The 17,608-nt window shown below is 48.0% G+C and overlaps 2 protein-coding genes across 2 annotated transcripts; one reads left to right on the top strand and one right to left on the bottom strand.

The window, feature by feature from the left end:
• The first annotated feature begins 465 nt into the window (after positions 1–465).
• Positions 466–10,598, top strand: LOC128760433 (serine/threonine-protein kinase 4-like). The gene is made up of 11 exons (XM_053867848.1): positions 466–964; positions 3,144–3,224; positions 3,652–3,780; positions 3,948–4,062; positions 4,219–4,383; positions 4,454–4,621; positions 4,694–4,831; positions 5,339–5,470; positions 5,531–5,729; positions 8,317–8,456; positions 9,427–10,598. The coding sequence occupies exons 1-11, from the start codon at positions 921–923 to the stop codon at positions 9,583–9,585; spliced, it is 1,470 nt and encodes a 489-aa protein (XP_053723823.1). The 5' UTR covers positions 466–920; the 3' UTR covers positions 9,586–10,598.
• Positions 10,599–11,378: 780 nt separating this feature from the next.
• si:dkey-43k4.5 (potassium voltage-gated channel subfamily S member 1) lies at positions 11,379–16,018 on the bottom strand. Its single transcript, XM_053867883.1, has 9 exons — positions 15,848–16,018; positions 14,917–15,050; positions 14,319–14,483; positions 14,091–14,262; positions 13,913–13,996; positions 13,690–13,851; positions 13,303–13,386; positions 11,810–11,902; positions 11,379–11,741 (listed from the first exon to the last, which is right to left on the bottom strand). Exons 1-9 carry the CDS (start codon positions 16,016–16,018, stop codon positions 11,379–11,381), a joined length of 1,428 nt encoding a protein of 475 aa, XP_053723858.1.
• Positions 16,019–17,608: the final 1,590 nt, after the last annotated feature.

The following is a 17,608-nucleotide window of genomic DNA, read 5'->3' on the forward strand; positions in this document are numbered from 1 at the left end:
GCGTTTGTTGTTGGTTCAGCAGATCAGTGTGACATGAATATCATCCGTTTCCAACACCCTCTGGCCACATTACTTGGTCCACTAGAACTGCCTGGTGTCCCACGATACCAGGTTGGAAGTCAGAGTTCTGCTTCCACTTTCTGACGGTTCCACCGCTGTGGTCAGCAAGGCAGTCAAATAGCAACACTTTATGGTGACCCACCTCTGCCCTCAATACAGGTGGGGCTGCACTTCCTGCATGACGTCATCACACCTCGTTTTTGATGGTTGCATGAACCCGACTGGTGTTTTTTTTAACCTTTTTAAGCGGTTGTATAGATGTTTTCATTGTCTTTTTTTTGTCAAATGTGTTATCACCTGTTGATTTCATCCGGGACTGATGCTTCACTAATTCCCTATCGATTCAACTTCTGAGCCCGTGTGGTGGATCGCTGCAATAGCGCCCCCTGCCGGCCACACATATCGAGGCAACTCTTTGTTCGGCCCGCCTTCCTGCCTCAACTCTTCCTGGGTCTTCTTCACGGCGGCTGTCAAAACTTAGTTGCCGCGACCCAGGAAAGGATGAGTGGGGTTCCGTGTACCTCGTTACCTGCCGGAGCTGACTGAGTGACGCGTGAACGTGCAGACGCTCCAGTGGCAGCGTACACGGGAGTTGCTGTAGTTCTCCCCGCGGAGGAGGAGGACCGTGCCCACACTGGCCGGACGAACCGCCAATTTGACGTCGAGCGAAGATGACCACGACAAGCTTTGGTTTCTGCGAGACTGATTCAGGAGCAGCGGCGAATTAGCTCAAGAGCTAGGAGGCTAACAGACCCCCCCCTCCCCACCGGCTAACCAGCTAGCTGTTAGCATCGAGCGGCGACTTTGACAAGCCCGCAGAAGTTTGACCACCCACGGCTGAGAGTGTTCCGACCTCCATCATGGAGAACAAAGATAAAGTTCAGATGAGGAATCATCCTCGCAGGTGGGTTACTCAAGTTTTTAAAAGGATTAAATATTTTAAAAGGAAGCAGGTGCTGGGTGAATTGGTCGCCACCATCACCCCCGTGAGAATGGGATGGAATCTATCTGAAGCGAAGACTATAAGGCAACTACGAACGATATGTGTGGCGTTCACGTGCGTGATCTCACTGACAATGATTCCCCCCCCTTATGGTCAGCTGGTCAGCCCTCCAACCTGCTGTGTGACGTCAGATTCCTCAGGTGTTTTACAACACTTTACTTGTCATTGAGACCAAGTGAAACATCACTGACCGCCACACTGGTGTTATTTTGGATGGTAAGTCGTTCAGTGGCAGCACAACCTCCCGGGTTTTTGAGTCCTGCCATGGTGGAGGGTTCATGAAAATATCTTTACTCTTAAGAAAACTGAGAAGAAATGGGACTCTTGATTCACTGCAGTTTTCTCAGTTCCTCCCTGAAGATTGCTAACATTCCATCCCTTCATCTTCTTTCTCTTGTCTGAGGTTTCTCAGGTCAGATCACAGAAGTCTCTTCAGTGTCTTGGATCTGGCCCGGGTCTCCTCCCAGTATATGGTCTCACTACACTCAGAGACACCCTAACTAGTAGAGGTTCTCACCTCATTAGGTACTGAACGGTGATGTGGAGTGTAGCTTCTCTGCTCTTGTGCACACGCTGAAGTGAAATCAAACGGTCCAGTAGCTGTTCTGTTGATGTGACTGACTGCAGGAAGCAAAGAGTTCCTGTTCTTCTGTCTGTCAACACCGATGTTCCCTCACAACCTCATCTCTGTTTCCTCTTCTGTTGTAACTCCTGAAGGAGGAGAAGATGTTGACAGGTGACACAGCCATGAGTCATCGGAATGAACAAATCTTTTGCTGACTCGAAAATAGACAGAAGAAATAACACCAGAGAAAATGTTTTCTCTGGTTGACTTGTATATTTATTTCTGTGAAACTGAAAGGACTCACCCAAATGTCTTAAGAACACACCTGGAACAGTTGTGTTCAGGAATCTATTGCAAGTTGACCATTGAACTTGGCTAGTCAGGCTCACTGCCACTTCTACTTCATTCATCAATTGACTGGCTAGTTTAGATTAGACGGCCTCTATTGCTATTTTATCTTTTTTATTATTCATCAAGTTGTGTATAAACTGTACTGAATAGTATCTAAGTGTTTAAGTGCATAACACAATGACTTGCGTGTAGCTACAGTCGATGGCAACTGTGTGTGTCTTGCTGCCACCTTCTGATGACGTGATAAGAAAATTTCAAGAAATTTCCTAATTAAATGACACTCTAAATGAATGTTGCAAAAGTAGCATTTAATGCATGTCGAACACTTATATCTAAGAAAAAAAACGTACTTGATGACATCACTCCATGGTTCAGTGCAGTTCAACACAGTAGAGTGGACAAAGCTTGAGTCAAGGCCCCTGCAGTGACCGTAGAGTCATGGTTCCTGAAGTGAGCTAAATTGGTTTATACCAAAAGTAGAACAATAGGGTTATTAATCATCAACCATCTCCCCTGTCACCATGGAAGAACCACAAGAAGTCATTTTTGGGCTGGGTTCAGTGTTATTCTGGCCTGACTAGGTGGAGAATGACTATAAAACCATGACGAGTCTGGAAAGTCCTGTTCCTGTAATGTATCACGTCAATGGAACAGGTCGTACCTGACAGAACATGGTCTGTGACGCTACACACAGCACGCCCCCGTCGCTACACTGGGACACTGCCGTTGTCTGGTCTGAGTGTTTCCTCTGTCTCTGTATTTGGGCTGTGTGGAGCGGAAACACACCACACATTGTTGTTATTTCTTATGATCATGGCTCTGCGCACCTGCCTGTGGTCATCAGCTGAGAGCTTCAGCTGAGGAGACCTGATCTGTCTCAGATATGAATTTTTCTGATGCCGAAGATCAGTCTGCACTCTATTTTTTGCCCTCACTCTATTTTGGTACCTGTGTTGAAGATCTGAGGAAAAACCTTCTAAATTTAACTGAGACAAGTGAAGGAGTGGTGAAGCTCACTGTCCCCTGCTGATTGGGACAAATGTGATGTGAAAAGATGGTTGACTGACTCGTGATCCTGGTGAGGGACCAAGTCCTCATCAGAGCACATGTTGTGTTGTTATACTGTCTGCTCATGAGCCTTTGTACTTGTGTGTGTGGTCACAGACAGCTGAAGAAGCTGAGTGAGGACAGTCTCACCAAGCAGCCAGAAGAAGTCTTCGATGTCCTGGAGAAGCTTGGTGAAGGGTGAGTCTGTGTGTGAGCGTGTGTGTCTGCAGTCAGCCATCTTGCCTCTCTGCCTCCTCCCTTCTGTTTCTCGATACACTCCACATTTACTCTTCATTTCCTCTTTCTGAACTTCCTGTGTGTGAGCGTGCTGCTACTGTCTGTCGCTTATAATCCACTCCAGCCCTGATCACAACTTGCAATCATTCAGCTCACTTCAGCAGCAGACTGAGATGTTGACGGCTGATGTTCGAACGGGCTTTGAACCTGTCACAGCAACCACAGTCTGGTTTAGTTTCAACTACAAAACAACAGGCAATCTTGAGGTCTCATTCTCAAATGTAGGAAAACAAACAGTGGGACTTGAACGTCAACCCTGCTGTAGTGCTTGATTCATTTATGCAGAATGTTTTGCAGTCTTTTCTTTAAACTCAGGCTGTGCCTGCAGATCATATGGTTGCGTGTTCAAAGCCCACTTCAAGGAGACCGGAGAGATTGTAGCCATCAAGCAGGTTCCCGTGGAATCTGACCTCCAGGAGATCATCAAGGAGATCTCCATCATGCAGCAGTGCAACAGGTAGGCGACTCAAGATGCTTGGTCACTTCGAGGTTTCGCTGCTGCAGTGTCAGGTTCAGTAGCTCCAAATAACCTGTCAGTGTGATGTCCAGAATCCTTCTCCTGGCTCTGCTCTGGAGGAGTGCTGAAGGACAAGTGGAGTTAAAAGAGTGTTTTTGTGTCTGCAGTCCTCACGTGGTACGTTATTATGGCAGCTACTTCAAAAACAGCGACCTGTGGATTGTCATGGAATACTGCGGCGCCGGATCAGTGTCGGACATCATCAGGATACGCAACAAGACGGTAATATAACTCCGCACCTGTTGTGCTCATCTCTCCCAACGAGCACGTCTCTGAGTGTGTGTTGCGACAATCTGGGGTTGTATTGTTTTGTGTTGTCCATATGTGTGGTCATCCAAATGTCTGCCTGTGTTCATCTCTGTTTGTGTGTGTGCGCAGCTGACGGAGGAGGAAATTGCCACCATCCTGCAGTCGACCCTCAAGGGTCTGGAGTATCTTCACTTCATGAGGAAGATCCACAGAGACATCAAAGCTGGAAACATCCTGCTGAACTCTGATGGTCAAGCCAAGCTGGCTGACTTCGGAGTGGCTGGTCAGCTGACGGTAATGTTCATGTGAGCCTCCGCCGAAGCTTCACACACTTCAATTCAGACTCTCTGAACTTGCCCCGCAGGACACCATGGCCAAGAGGAACACTGTGATAGGAACGCCGTTCTGGATGGCGCCTGAGGTGATACAGGAGATTGGCTACAACTGTGTGGCTGACATCTGGTCTCTGGGAATTACAGCAATTGAGATGGCTGAAGGGAAGCCGCCCTATGCTGACATCCATCCCATGAGGGTGAGGAGGAGTCTGAGGAATTGCAACTCCTGTACTGGTTCTGAATAACAATGATCTGGTTTGCTCCCGCAGGCCATCTTCATGATTCCCACCAACCCACCTCCAACATTCCGGAACCCAGACCAATGGTCCCCGCACTTCCAGGACTTTGTCAGCCAGTGTTTGGTCAAGAACCCTGAGACCAGGGCAACGGCCACCCAGCTGTTGCAGGTAACTATTGCGACCATGTTTACTATATATGGAACTTTTCCTACGCCAACAGGACGGGTTGTGGCCGATGCTCTGCGCAGAGCCATCAATCAATGTGTGTCTGTTTTGTTTCTGTTATTATTTTTTTGAGTGGGGGTTAAGATTTGGGATTTTTGAAAAGATGAGTTTTTTTTTAATGCATTTTAAAATGGAAAATTATTCGTCTTTTAATAAATGTTTGTAAAAAGTAAAAAAAAGAACTCCATCAAGCCAATAAAACTATGCTATAGAGGCTAAAATGAAGAGGTGAGAAGTTGCTGCATGTTGCCCCCAGGCTCACACTTTCCCTACATGTGCAGTCTCGCTGATAAAAATGACCATTGTATATCCATATTGACTGATATGAAAAAAAGTTTGTCTCCATATTGCATAGCTTAGACCCTAGCGTGACCTCTGTGTTTATGTGAAGAAGGCATTGGAGTGTGCTGTGCGTCAGTGGTCCATATTCAACCAGTCTTCGTCCCGCAGCATCCGTTCATCAAGACGGCCAAACCCAGCTCCATCCTGCGTGTCCTGATCACAGACGCCATGGAGATCAAGCTGAAGCGGCAGGAGGAGGCGGAGCAACGGGAACAGGACCAAGAGGATGACGACAACTCGGTACTGACCTCTGCGTTGATGCTGCAGCGATGCAAGAGATAAACCAGCTTTCTGTTGCAGGATGAAGACGAGGTGGACCAGGGCACCATGGTGCGGGCTGGGACGGGAGACTCTGGTACTATCCGTGCGAGTGGGTCGATAGCGGGCACGGCACGGACCATGATTGAGCACGAGGACACAGGAACCATGCAATCGCAGCTGGGAACCATGGTCATTAACTCGGACGAGGAGGATGAGGAGGAGGCTGGAACCATGAAGAGTAAGATCTCACTTAAGTCTGATATGACCCTTACGACAATGACCAGGAGAGGGCGCCATGACACCACACCACTGACCTGCAGATCATTTTAGTATCCCTCTGAGAACATGTGCTGCCCCCTGCTGGTCTAAGGGCCGTTGGCAGACGGGCTGCTCCACCTGCTCCCCTCTCAGACCTAAAAAGAAAACCTCTCACAAGCACTTCATTAGATGAACACACACACACACACACACACACACACACTGATGGTCAGTGTTGCGTTCAGTGCAGCTGCCACCGGTCCTTCAAATCAAAACTGCTGTCTCAGGCTCATTCATGAGTGAAGTAGCTGACGTCTGCGTGTCACTGGTCCATCAGGACCTGCAGTCTTATTGGTGCTGGTGAAGCGTGTTGCAGCTTTATTGGTGCGTGGGCGTTCAGGTCCCCCAGAACAGGTGAGGTCATCGGTGCTGAAGTTTGGATGGGTTTGTTCTCACATCAGTGATCAGGCTGTGTCTCTGAGAGGTCAGTTCCTAAACAAGAACCAGGGCTAGGTGAGACCGCATCATCGGCATGGAATCACAGTCTTCTAGCGTCTTGATATCTGTTGGACCTGGTACTGACTAGGGATAGGGATAAGTTATCGTACGCGATATACCAGCAAACGCAATTTCCACCATCACAATTCTGCATCGCACAATAAATTCGATAAACACGCGGCACTTGCTGCATTGGTCCTGCATTCATGAACAGGACGAGAGCGTGACGCCGCGCCGCGCTCTCCAGCTCCGTGGTGTTTGACAGCCGTGGAGAGTGTGGTGGACGATCGTAGTTGTAAAGTTATTTTTAATACAGGGAACCTTTGATAATGACGTTGGTCTACCCTGAATCTCTGTATCGGTGGTCCTCATAGTTTCTCTGACGCAGTCGTCTTGGTTCACATCAACACACGCAGGTCTCCACTCCAGTATACGCGGCAGCGTCCTCTTCCATGTCCCCATTAGGGTTCACTGATCGCGGACACACTCTCACAGGTAGCGCTAATGCTACGACCCGGTGTCAGTTCGGGACCATCAACAAATTCTAAAGCGCTCAAAGTATGAGTGAAATCTTCAATAAGGCAATGAAAAACAACCATTTTGATTTTGAGAATATGACTAAATGATCATTTATTCACATTATTTGTAATATTTCTTCAGTAGCATCTAGGAAATGTGTCCAGACTGGTCCATAGTTCAAATCAACTGTGAAGAGACATGAGATACAGCAGACAGACAGCTCAATTTAACCCCTAAATAAAACTGGCAGAGCAGTCTGTCAGACATGAGTGGGTTCCACCAGAGACGTGAAACATTGAATTTCTCCTCTCTACACTTGGTTAACTATTATATTTAAACATAAACAAATAATGATGTTGGAGACAAACTCCATCATCATAAAACAGTTTCAAGAGGGACTGTAGTGTAGCCCATGGAATAGAAACTGTATTTATGGTGATAATTATTGTTATTGCCGAAATTACAACATTTATCGCGATAATGTTTTATGTCCATATCGCCCGTCCCCAGTACTGACCCAATGTCAGTTGTACAAATTCATCCACGCATCACAGAGGTCATGTGAACATTCCATTCTGCCCATCACATTGAGAGGGTCTGAAGTTTGGACAGCTGCTGTGTAAAGGAATATTCTGGATTTCAGCGTTCACAAACTGAACAGGTCACAACAAGTGTGCTGTGAGACCCTGAGGAGGAGCAGAGCTCGACTACTGCTGAATCATGCAATTCTTGTCTCACCGTTGGTCGCCATGGTCACCTGTCATCAAAGACTGACAACATTTCACGCATTCAAATGCTGGGGAGGCCATGTGTGTCCCAGCAAGCGCCAATCTGAATGTGACCCTGTTCAAGTGTTCCAGGAGGTCCAAACGTTGGGGAGTCCACTTCCTGGTCCTCAGCAGCAGAAACTCTAAGCCAAAAACAAGTTAATGGACTTGAGTCAATGATGTTGCGGTATTTAAAGTTTGGCATGGAGGCCGCCGTGATGCAGCATCTTTGCCTCAGCCAGAGGGAACTCTGCTCTCAGAGCCTTAATGGTGCTCTATATTTAAACCTGTCTGATGTCCTGTGATCGAGTTAGTAAAGATCTCCCCTCAATGGTCAAACTGCATTATCGCGCCAACGTTCAGACTTGGAAATCCAATTATATCCTTCCACTGTGTGTGTGTGCGCGTGTGCACTTGCATATGTAAATGTGTGCGTGTGTCTCTTTGTCTTTCTTTCTGAATGTGTGTGTGCTTACAAGGTTGCTGCGCGGCCAGAGTGCCCGGACTTCTAGATGCAGTCATAGATCACATATTGATCCTCCTGATGTTCCTGAATAATAAGAAGTCTTTCAATTTTCATGATTCACCACAAACACTGACAAAAATCAAGTCATTTCAGCCAAGTACGTGTCTAACACCTCCATGCTGTGAAGGGTTTGTGTGTCTGCCTGTGCGACTGTGTGTTTGTGTGAGTGCTAGGCATTATTAGGTCAAAGGTCACGGGGCAGAAGACGAGCTGCTTGGTTAGTGTTGTTCACTCTGTTGGTGATGCTGTGTGTTCAGGGAGAGACGAGACCTTGCAGCCGGTGAAGCCCTCCTTCCTGGAGTACTTTGAGCAGAAGGAGAAGGAGGCCAACAGCCACAGTGATGGCGGTGAGAAAGTTGACAACCGGCGCATCCCAGCTGAGGCAGATCTGGACGTGGTGAGTTCCTCTGAGGTGCCTCTCCTCTTCATCACCATCACGGGCCGGGAAGGTTCCCTCAGTGGGGCTGCATCTCCATGCTGAGATGAGCTATGGAGGTCTACGGCTTTAGCCCAGTAGAGGACCAACTGCTGCGGCAGAAATGAAATATTAATCACATGACCTTTCTCCGCTGAATGTAGTTCACACACACTCGGTCCTCCTGTGCTGCACACCTTCATCATCCTCGTCATCAGAGCTGGTGTTTTCAGATGTCTGTGATCAGCAGTCGAAACTGCGTGCCGTCTCTGAGCTTCACTTCCAACCTCCACATATGCAAACTTGTTTTCCAGGAACACTGTGTTTGTGTGACAGGCTTTGATTTTAGTTCAGTGGATTTATTTTTGGCTCCAGAAGCTCACAATCGAGGAACCTCAGTGTTGTGAGGAAGGCTCACCTTCCTTCATCTGCTTCCGCTGGCACACAGAACCTTCTGGTCATGGACCAGTGGTAGGCAGGAGGTTGTAATGTTGCGGTGAGGTCCGACGGTGTCAGTCTCATGTTCAGTGGTTGAGTGACCTGGGGAGCTCCGTCAGAGCGGTCAGTGCGCAGCGCCTGGACTGGGCTGATACTTAAGACTATCGATTGTGGGTCAGGAATAGCCAAGTGTGTAGCGCTGCTGGTAAATGCTGGTGTCCCCTGAGGACACTTCTAAAATAAACACCTTCATCTCCCACGCATTTGTACTGCTGCTGGAGTCCATAATGGGCTTGTGAGCACTCCAGTCCTGCTCCAGGTCAGTCTAATGGATTCTTATTGATCGGGATACAACCTGGAAAGTTGACACAAGAATAGTCACAACGCTGAGTGTGACTCGAGTTGACCTGCCTCATGTGACCCAACTGGCATGTTGAGTGGGTTCTATCTTGTGAAGTGGCGTCATGTGACTACAAAACAAACTCTGACCACACTTGTCGTGGTTCTGCTGCAGGTGAGCTCGTGGACCGTGGAGGAGCTGCGCCTGCGTCTGACCTCGCTGGACCCTCAGATGGAGCAGGAGATCGAGGAGATCCGGCAGCGATACCAGGCCAAGAGGCAGCCCATCCTGGACGCTATCGAGGCCAAGAAACGCCGCCAACAGAACTTCTGAGAGCAGACCTGCTGGGAACCACCGGACCACAGCGGGTGCTCGGACAATATCTCTCTGGCTATGAAAGTTATGGACATCCGGGTCTGTCCGAGAACCTGCATCTTCACCTGCTGCCCTGGACCCTCTCTCTTTCCCTTTGGTACGACCTCCTCAGCCTGCTGAACCTTCTGAAACCTTCTCCTCACTGCTGCTGTTGACCTGCCTGGTTCAGAGGACCAGGACTTGTTGAACCAGGACATTTCTCCTCAAACAACTCTGGAGACTTGAATCTAAGATCTGAGAGCTCAGATATGATTCTCTTTCTGACATACAAACCTCCAGGTGAGTGAGTGGAGACTCCAACTGTCAATCATCTGTCTACCATAGCCCTGATGGTTGGTACTGCGTTGGGCGTCTGTCGCTCTACATGACACCTCCAGTTCTGTTTTCATCAGATGCACAAATGGATGTTGGTGTGCGATGGCCGTGTCCAGAAGACCGATCGATCGAATCTCCAACTTCCTGTTACAGTTTTTTTACTTTGTTGTTTTACGACCTGACGATATTCCACCCTTTTTTTACGAAGAGAAAGCAATTTCTATTTTTCTACTCAGCCTCGTTGTCCGGCTCATCTCAGGTGCTTGCCGTCCTCAGGTATGTAAATAGTTGCTGCAGATCGGAGTTCGCTATATCTGGCCGGCGTGATCATCTCCAGAGTTGGAGGTCTTCTGCCGCAGCAAGATTCTGCTGTGAAGAGAAACTCTCCAAATTTTCTGTTGAATGTTGTCGAATACACTGAAGACGCTGAATGTGGACTTCAGCGACGAGTTTACCTGAATTTTTAACAAAGAATTAAAAATATTCAAAGTTCAAAGGCCTAAAAAATGTCATAATCTTCAGTCTCAGTTGAGAATGTTGTGAAGTCAGACACATGCAACAAAATTAAAATGTTGAGTCAGCAAAACAGCAGTCACTTTCTTTTTCTCTGTACATGTCAAATTTCTTAGCTTTTATTTCTGTGTCAATAAATAACATGATGGCTCATTGGTTTCTGTCAGTTCACACTTCTGCAGGGGGTGACAGCTGCTCAGCTGTTCAGTCGGTTCATGAGCTCATAGATACCGAACGATGTCACAGTCGGTGGCGCAGCAGCCATATTGGATCACAACTCATGACTATGCTTGACACCAACCGAGTCAGGAATTTTGTCCAGTGGCATTCGGTTTACTCCGGACTCATGCTACTCCCTTTCCCGACATAGCAGCACATGTCACATAGTGCCTTTACCTTGTGTATCCCAGAGGCTGTGCTTCTCTATTCTTGACAGGTGACGTCCATGCATTTGTTTATCGTGTCACTTCTGCCTCGATTTCTATCTTCTCATGCGAACAGCCGCTGTTACATCCTTGACTCATCGTTACTTGGGATTCATCGTGGTGTTGACGCTCATGAATGACTTTGGAAACACAGGCTGGCTGAGTGTGGCGCTGGAAGCCCAATGGATTTGAGTTTGAAAAAGCAATAGAGGTCTGATGGTAACAGCCAAGGTCTTTGGTCTTCTTACGTACCAAATTAGGTATTGACGTCAGCTACATCAGCACTGCTAATAATGCTGTAGCTAGTACATAAGCGCTACAGCTACGTTAGCTGCCGAGTCATGACAATTCAGGTTGTCGGCATTAAAGCAGGCAACATTCCAAGATAGACAAATGTATAGTATTTCTCAGAGTTTTGTGACATAGCACACAGAATGTTCCAGCCAGTTTGGCAACCGTCAGGGTTAGCCACTCCAGCTCAGGTCCAGATCCAAAATCTCATATCTGCCTACTGTCCGGGAAAGACGGGTGCTCCACATAGCTGTAGTTGATCACGCCACCTTCGTCCTCGTAGCCATCTGACTCGTCCAGGTTCTCCTCGTGGTCTGGCTCCCGGCTGATCTTCCTGCGATTGTTCTCCCGCACAGAGGCCTCCAGTGCCTTCTGTCGCCGGTAGAAGTGTGAGAACTTGTTGAAGATGAGTGTGATGGGCAGCGCCACCACCAGGGTGCCGCCCAGGATACAGCCGCTGGCCGCCAGTTTGCCCGCCACGGTCACTGGCACCAAGTCGCCGTAACCCACCGTGGTCATGCTGACCGTACCCCACCACCAGCAGGCCGGGATGGTGTCCAGACCCACATCCTGCGCGGAGACAACAACTCAGTTACCAGAGCCCTCTTGTCTCTGCACTGCGACTCAGAACAGGTTACCTCCTCGTACTCGGCTGTGTAGGCGATCCCGGAGAAGACGGAGACGCCGACCGCCAGGTAGAGCAGCAGGATCCCTACCTCCCGGTAGCTGTGCTGAGAGTCAGAGCAGAGGGACTCATAAGATATTACGTGCAGTCAAGACATGCGGCACATTAGGTTGGTTGTGCTATGAAGTCACAGAAATGTTGGTCTTGGGGTTCAAGTATGGTAGAGGATCAGTCTGAAGTGCAGCGAGATGACCTTTCAAGATTTCCCATCAGTACTGCCTTGTTTATGTATTTATATACTCTGCCACAATACGGTCTCTGGTGCCGCCTGAGAGCAGTCAAGATAGAATTCATTCAAAGGAGGAAGACCATGGTTGCAAGGAACTGAGAAGTGAAATTGAAGATCTGAGGAACGCTCCATCGGAAGCTACTCGCTTGCCTCTCTAGTTTCCATTGATTCCTGAAATGAAACAGGAGAAGACCCTGGCTCGTCTATTACTACTGGTTCTGAAGGTGGACATGTCCTTCAAGGTTGTGTTGCTCATAGTGGGGGTGCTAATCGCTAGCAATGAGTTCCATCACTGGGGCCTGTGTGTGTTTGTGTGTGTCCGTCCATGTCCTCACAAGGCTTAGAGTAGTGCTTTTCAACCTTTTTTGAGCCAGAGGCTCACCAACAAAGCCCAATTTTGCTTAGTCGAAAATCCTGGACAAAATCTCTTTTAATTTCTGAAATATTGTAGCTACTGATACCCGACAATTTTGCCATGTCATTTGCAGGAGCAAATTGCAGAAAATGTATTGATGTCATGTATGTTTCAAAGTGTTTTCAGAAATACAGTGGCTGAAAAGTGTAAAACACAACTTTTGAAACAAAAGCTACAAATAGCGAAACACATTTACAACATTTCAAATAAATTTACAAACTTCTTTAGCAAACTTTTTTTTTCCTGAGTTTGTAAGTGTATTTTCACATTTGTAAATGTGTTTCCAGAGGATGTTAATGTGTTTTCACAGTTTGTAAATTTGTTCTCAGCGTTAGTGAATGTGTTTTCACAGTTTATACATTTATTTTCAAGGAATCGTACGGAAAGGGACAGGACCAAATAATGGATGGGATTTGAAAGTGGTTGCTGTGTATCAACAGGGGTCGCCATTGGGAGTCAACTAAATGCAAAAGATGAAAAAAGACATTAGAAAATTCTGAAAACACATTTGTCCTGAAGGTGTGTGGTCAAGTTCAGAGGCGCATTGGGTTTAAAAACAACACAAACTTTGACCGGTTTGTATTTGACCGGCTTCTTTGCTTGTTCATCATATAATGTCATCATATCATCCACCTCCATCTTGTCATACCATACCATCCCATAACTGGATTTGGTCAAGAATTACGCCACTAGTCATTAAGAGGTTAACCAGTTGTTTTGGATGGTTAGGTTTAGGGTGAGAGGCTGGGGAAAGCATGATGTCAAGGAGAGGTCCCCACAAAGATAGAGATATGTGTCTCACCCTCAGCGTGGCTCCCAATGACCTGAGTCCTGTCGAGTGACGAGCAAGTTTCAACACTCTGAAGATCCGCATCAGTCTGAAGACCTGAGGGAGGGAACAGCTTCAGACCAAGTTCTGCTTGGACCACGTTGACACTCGAACTCAGGTCCTGCAGACTAGGAACTGAGAAGTTACAGCTCACCACCCACACACAAATACAATGACACTGGGCCACAGAAGCCGGTTACTGGTGGACCCTGGTGCTGAACCTGGAGCACAGCGTCACCTCCTAACTCATTCATAGAGAACAATTTAGCCCAGAGGAGGCTGTTTCATTTGGAGGTTTAGATGACACCGTCGTGGGAAGATTACGTGACCACTCGGGTCACCCACGGGTCGGTCTCTGACCTGGACTAAGCGTCCCAGATTCCCCAGTTCCGCCTCGGCACCAAGGGTCCAGTCGCAGAGCAGTGTGATGTAGATGGGAACCACCGACACCACGTCGATGAGATTCAGAGGGTGACGGAAGAACTTCCTCCTGTTGGGCGCCAGCAGCAGCCGCGTCACCACCTGCACGGGTGACACCACGCAAGCTAGACCTCCATATGAACACTCTGGACTCAACACTGACCTCAAAGGTGAACCAGCAGGAGCAGAAGACTTCCAGCTTCCGTGTGGTCGGGTCCTCCACCAGCTTCCCCTCGGAGTCAAAGACCTGAACCACACAGAGACCATAAAGTTCCTCAGCTTGAGGAGTAGTTCATTCGACAAAAGCAGACGTGCAGTTTGAACCCAAGTCAGGTGCTCACCTGGTACTCTGGGATGCTGTTGATGCACATGCTGGCGATGGATGTGAGCACGACGCAGATGGAGAGCAGGCTGAAGAGCTTGCTGGGGACGGAGTAGCCGGGGTTCTCCAGCGTCAGCCACAGACACTTGCGAACGCTCCCGCAGTGCACCTCCTGGAAGTGCTGCATGTCCCTGCAGGACGGCCGGGTCAGTGAAGACACGCGTCGAGGCGCTGAGCGCCCACGTACCGCTTCAAGTCCGTGATCTCGTCCACTGATGTGTCCACACTGCTCACGTCGCTGTCTTCATCCCAGCTGCGGCGCCGTCTGCTGGCCAACTTCCTGTCGTGATACCAGAAGCTGCAGCACGAGTCCAGAAAGAAGTCGTTGATGCCCCAGTACTCCATCTCCTGGCTGGGGGGACACGAGTGTGTGAGTGTGTGAGTGTGTTTGTCTTGTACAGCTTAACTTCTGGAAACACACCTCCTTATCGGGGACCTTTTGATTTTGTGGGGACCTTCTGCTGGACCTCACAGAAAACAGTAGTTGGTTTGAAGTTTGGTCAAGATATATGGTAAAATATTTGTCTTGGATGGTTAGGTTTGAGGGTGAGAGGCTGGGAAAAGCATAATGGAAATGAGCGGTCCCCACAAAGACGGTGGCCTGTCCTCACAAGGTTTAAAGCGTCAGTTAAAGTAGTTTGTTGGGCACAAGTTTGGTTCAGAGTCCTGGTTAAGATTAGTTAGCCATGTGTTCTGGATGGTTAAGTTAAGGGTGAGAGGGTGGGGAAAGGGTTATGGCAATAAGAGGTCCTCACAAAAACTGCAAAACAAGCAGGTGTGTGTACCTGAAGGAAAACACACACAGCTCCTCCATGATGTGAAGCTTTCCAGTCTGGTAAAAGTGGATCACATAGGGGAACAAACCCGGATTTCGGTCAAAGTAAAACTCCTTCTGCTGCACGTCGTAGTCGTCACACACCTGTGGAGAGGCGCATCCTGTCACCCTCAGCCCTTCATCATTTTGAATCATCCATTCATCTTGACCTCTTTGATCTTTTCGTTTCCACTCGTTCACCCAAACTTTAACATTTTTCCTCCTTTCATCCTTTCATCATGTGTCATGCAGTCATCATCCTCTCACCATTTTTAATATCTATCATTTGCACATATCTTCCACTATCCTTTTATTCATTCATTCATACCCTCACATTCTATCTTCATTATTCTGTCACCATTTCCCCCCTTCATTTTAATCACATGATCATTTCCCACCGTCACCTTAAATAATTTTCATCATCACCCTATCATTCACTCCCACCTCATCCCATTGTCTGCCTTTCACGTTCACGTTTCCTCACCCTTATGAGCCAATATTTCTCTTCCCTCAGCACCACGTTCATCCATCCATTGAATTAGCACACCAACCTACCTCACCCTTTCATCATCACCACTTCATTCAGCCATTTCAACTACTCTCATCCTTTCATCACCTCTCTTGTTCACAATCATTTAATCCTCTCACTGTCTCTCTTCAGTTCATCATTTCACAAGTGGCACAAAGTTCTATTGCATCCTTTAATCCCATCACGATTACTCGCGTGAACATTTTAATCTACTCTTGAACACAATTTCACCATTTCATCAACCTCCTTCATCCACTCATCAGATTCATATTGTTTAACAGTCTTCTCATCCTCTCCTCCGGCATCAACTCTGTATCTCATCTCACCTCTCATAGCAAACAACACTTTGTTCACCCTCTCACCAGTGGAGTACCTGGAGAATGTCATCCTCGGAGTGGCAGGACAGCAGCCTCCCCAGTCTGGTGTCGGGGAACTTCTTCAGCGTGCTGGAGCACAGGCTCTTCTTCAGACCGCCCACATTGATGTGGACCAGAACGTCATCTGGCTCCTGGTGGACCCAGGTGGGGAGGCTCTCCTTCACCATGGCTCAGTGACCGGACCTGGACCATGACAGGTCGGGGGCTGGACTGGTGACAGAACGGGCCATACTGGTTAAAAGAGCAGGAGCACTGTCCAAGTCTTGACCAGCTTCTGAAAGTCCCGGCTGCAGCGACAAACTGACTGAAAGTCAGTTTCAAGGTCCACACCTGCAGGTGCACGTCTGTGGTTCTGACAACCAACCTCCACTGGGTCAGTGGGATCTAATCCTTGTTCGGCTGCTAGATCATGACTGACCGTCTCACTTGTGCTGGGATGGAGTGATGGTAATGAAATCTTCCCTCGCTTCCTGCTGCTGCAGCCTACGGTATATATGAGTGTATTAGTGTGTGTCAGTGTGTGTGAAAGAGGGAGAGTGAGCGTGTGAATGTGTAAGGATACAGTCTTGCAAGACCAGCGGAGTCCCACAATGTGTTCTTAAGTTCCTTAGCCAGAGTGGGATCGCTGTGGCTGACAGGTGACCCTGACCCTGGCTCGCTGGGACACAGCGGTGAGCAGTAGGCTCAGCTCTCTTTACGTCAACAAAGAAGTGACAGCGTGAATGAATCACTCTCGTATTTCACTCACCTCGAATGGGTCACTTCATTTAATGAGCGAGCGAATCACTCCTTGACCAAAGTTCGGTTTTGTCCGCAATGAAGTCGTGAACGTCGGCACTGCTCTTCAGAGCACGATGATGTCTGGTGGATCGGAACACGCTCGAACCTCCGACAGCGGGACTCGAACTCTTTCACTCGCGCACCGTCCTGCTGCAGCTTCATCCCTTCACAAAATACTTCATCAGAGGACGGCAAACTTCCGGGAGGAGAAAGTTCCAGTGAGATCTCGGGCAGCAGATACGAGCTCAGGTTTGGTCCCGCCGACCGTTCCGCCGCTCAGAGACACTTCGGCTGTTTCCGTCACATTCCGGAACACGAAGGCGAAATGAGAGAGGGAGAGGGAGTTCTAGACGCGCGAGCGGAGCTAAGTTATAAGTCCGTTCACGCCAAACAAGCGTGTTGATCACGTGTCCACTCGCCTTGGATTGACCGAGGACATGTTTATGTCTCTGGTTTGATCTCACCTCCACCTCACCTCACCCCTTCTCTGACGTCAGTACTGCTCTCCAGTTTGACGCCGACTTTTGGCGACTTGCTGCCAGTGTCTGTGTAATGGCGACATCAAGTGGTTCAAAGCGTGAATTACAATCGTAGTCGAACATTGGCGTTTGAGTAGTACAACTTGTTGCTTGTATAGAATCTTTAAAAGTTATTGGAGGATGACGACCTCAAAATAACAAGCTTATTTTCGTGTGTATGTTTTGGATGGTTTGATTTTGGGTGAGAGGCTGGGGAAAGCTTTATGGCAATGAGTGGTGTGTGTGGGTGTGTGTATGTGTCATATTTCAGGGATAATTAAGATGTTCTTTCGCGTCGTTTCACAAATCACATCAGTCCAGGTACAGTTTTTTGTATTTTCTTTCAGAAAAAAATGAATTAAAATGTCACCTGAAATTAAAATGAAAGAAAATGTGTTTCTGATGTGCTCAGTTGCTTTAACAAACCGGGAAACTTCTGTTCATGAGTCACAACCGACA

Source organism: Synchiropus splendidus, chromosome 6 (assembly GCF_027744825.2).
Source record: "Synchiropus splendidus isolate RoL2022-P1 chromosome 6, RoL_Sspl_1.0, whole genome shotgun sequence".
NCBI lineage: Eukaryota > Metazoa > Chordata > Actinopteri > Syngnathiformes > Callionymidae > Synchiropus > Synchiropus splendidus.

What these genes read in the sequence shown, in the direction of transcription:
- LOC128760433 (XM_053867848.1), top strand. Translation starts at nt 921, where the DNA reads ATGGAGAACAAAGATAAAGTTCAGATGAGGAATCATCCTCGCAG. An exon ending in CTGGAGAAGCTTGGTGAAGG is followed by an intron (nt 3,225 to 3,651) that starts GTGAGTCTGTGT and finishes CTGTGCCTGCAG; the next exon opens with ATCATATGGTTGCGTGTTCA. An exon ending in CGGCCACCCAGCTGTTGCAG is followed by an intron (nt 4,832 to 5,338) that starts GTAACTATTGCG and finishes TTCGTCCCGCAG; the next exon opens with CATCCGTTCATCAAGACGGC.
- si:dkey-43k4.5 (XM_053867883.1), bottom strand. Translation starts at nt 16,018, where the DNA reads ATGGTGAAGGAGAGCCTCCCCACCTGGGTCCACCAGGAGCCAGATGAC. An exon ending in ACAGCATCCCAGAGTACCAG is followed by an intron (nt 13,997 to 14,090) that starts GTGAGCACCTGA and finishes TGTGTGGTTCAG; the next exon opens with GTCTTTGACTCCGAGGGGAA. An exon ending in CATTGGGAGCCACGCTGAGG is followed by an intron (nt 11,903 to 13,302) that starts GTGAGACACATA and finishes TCTGACTCTCAG; the next exon opens with CACAGCTACCGGGAGGTAGG.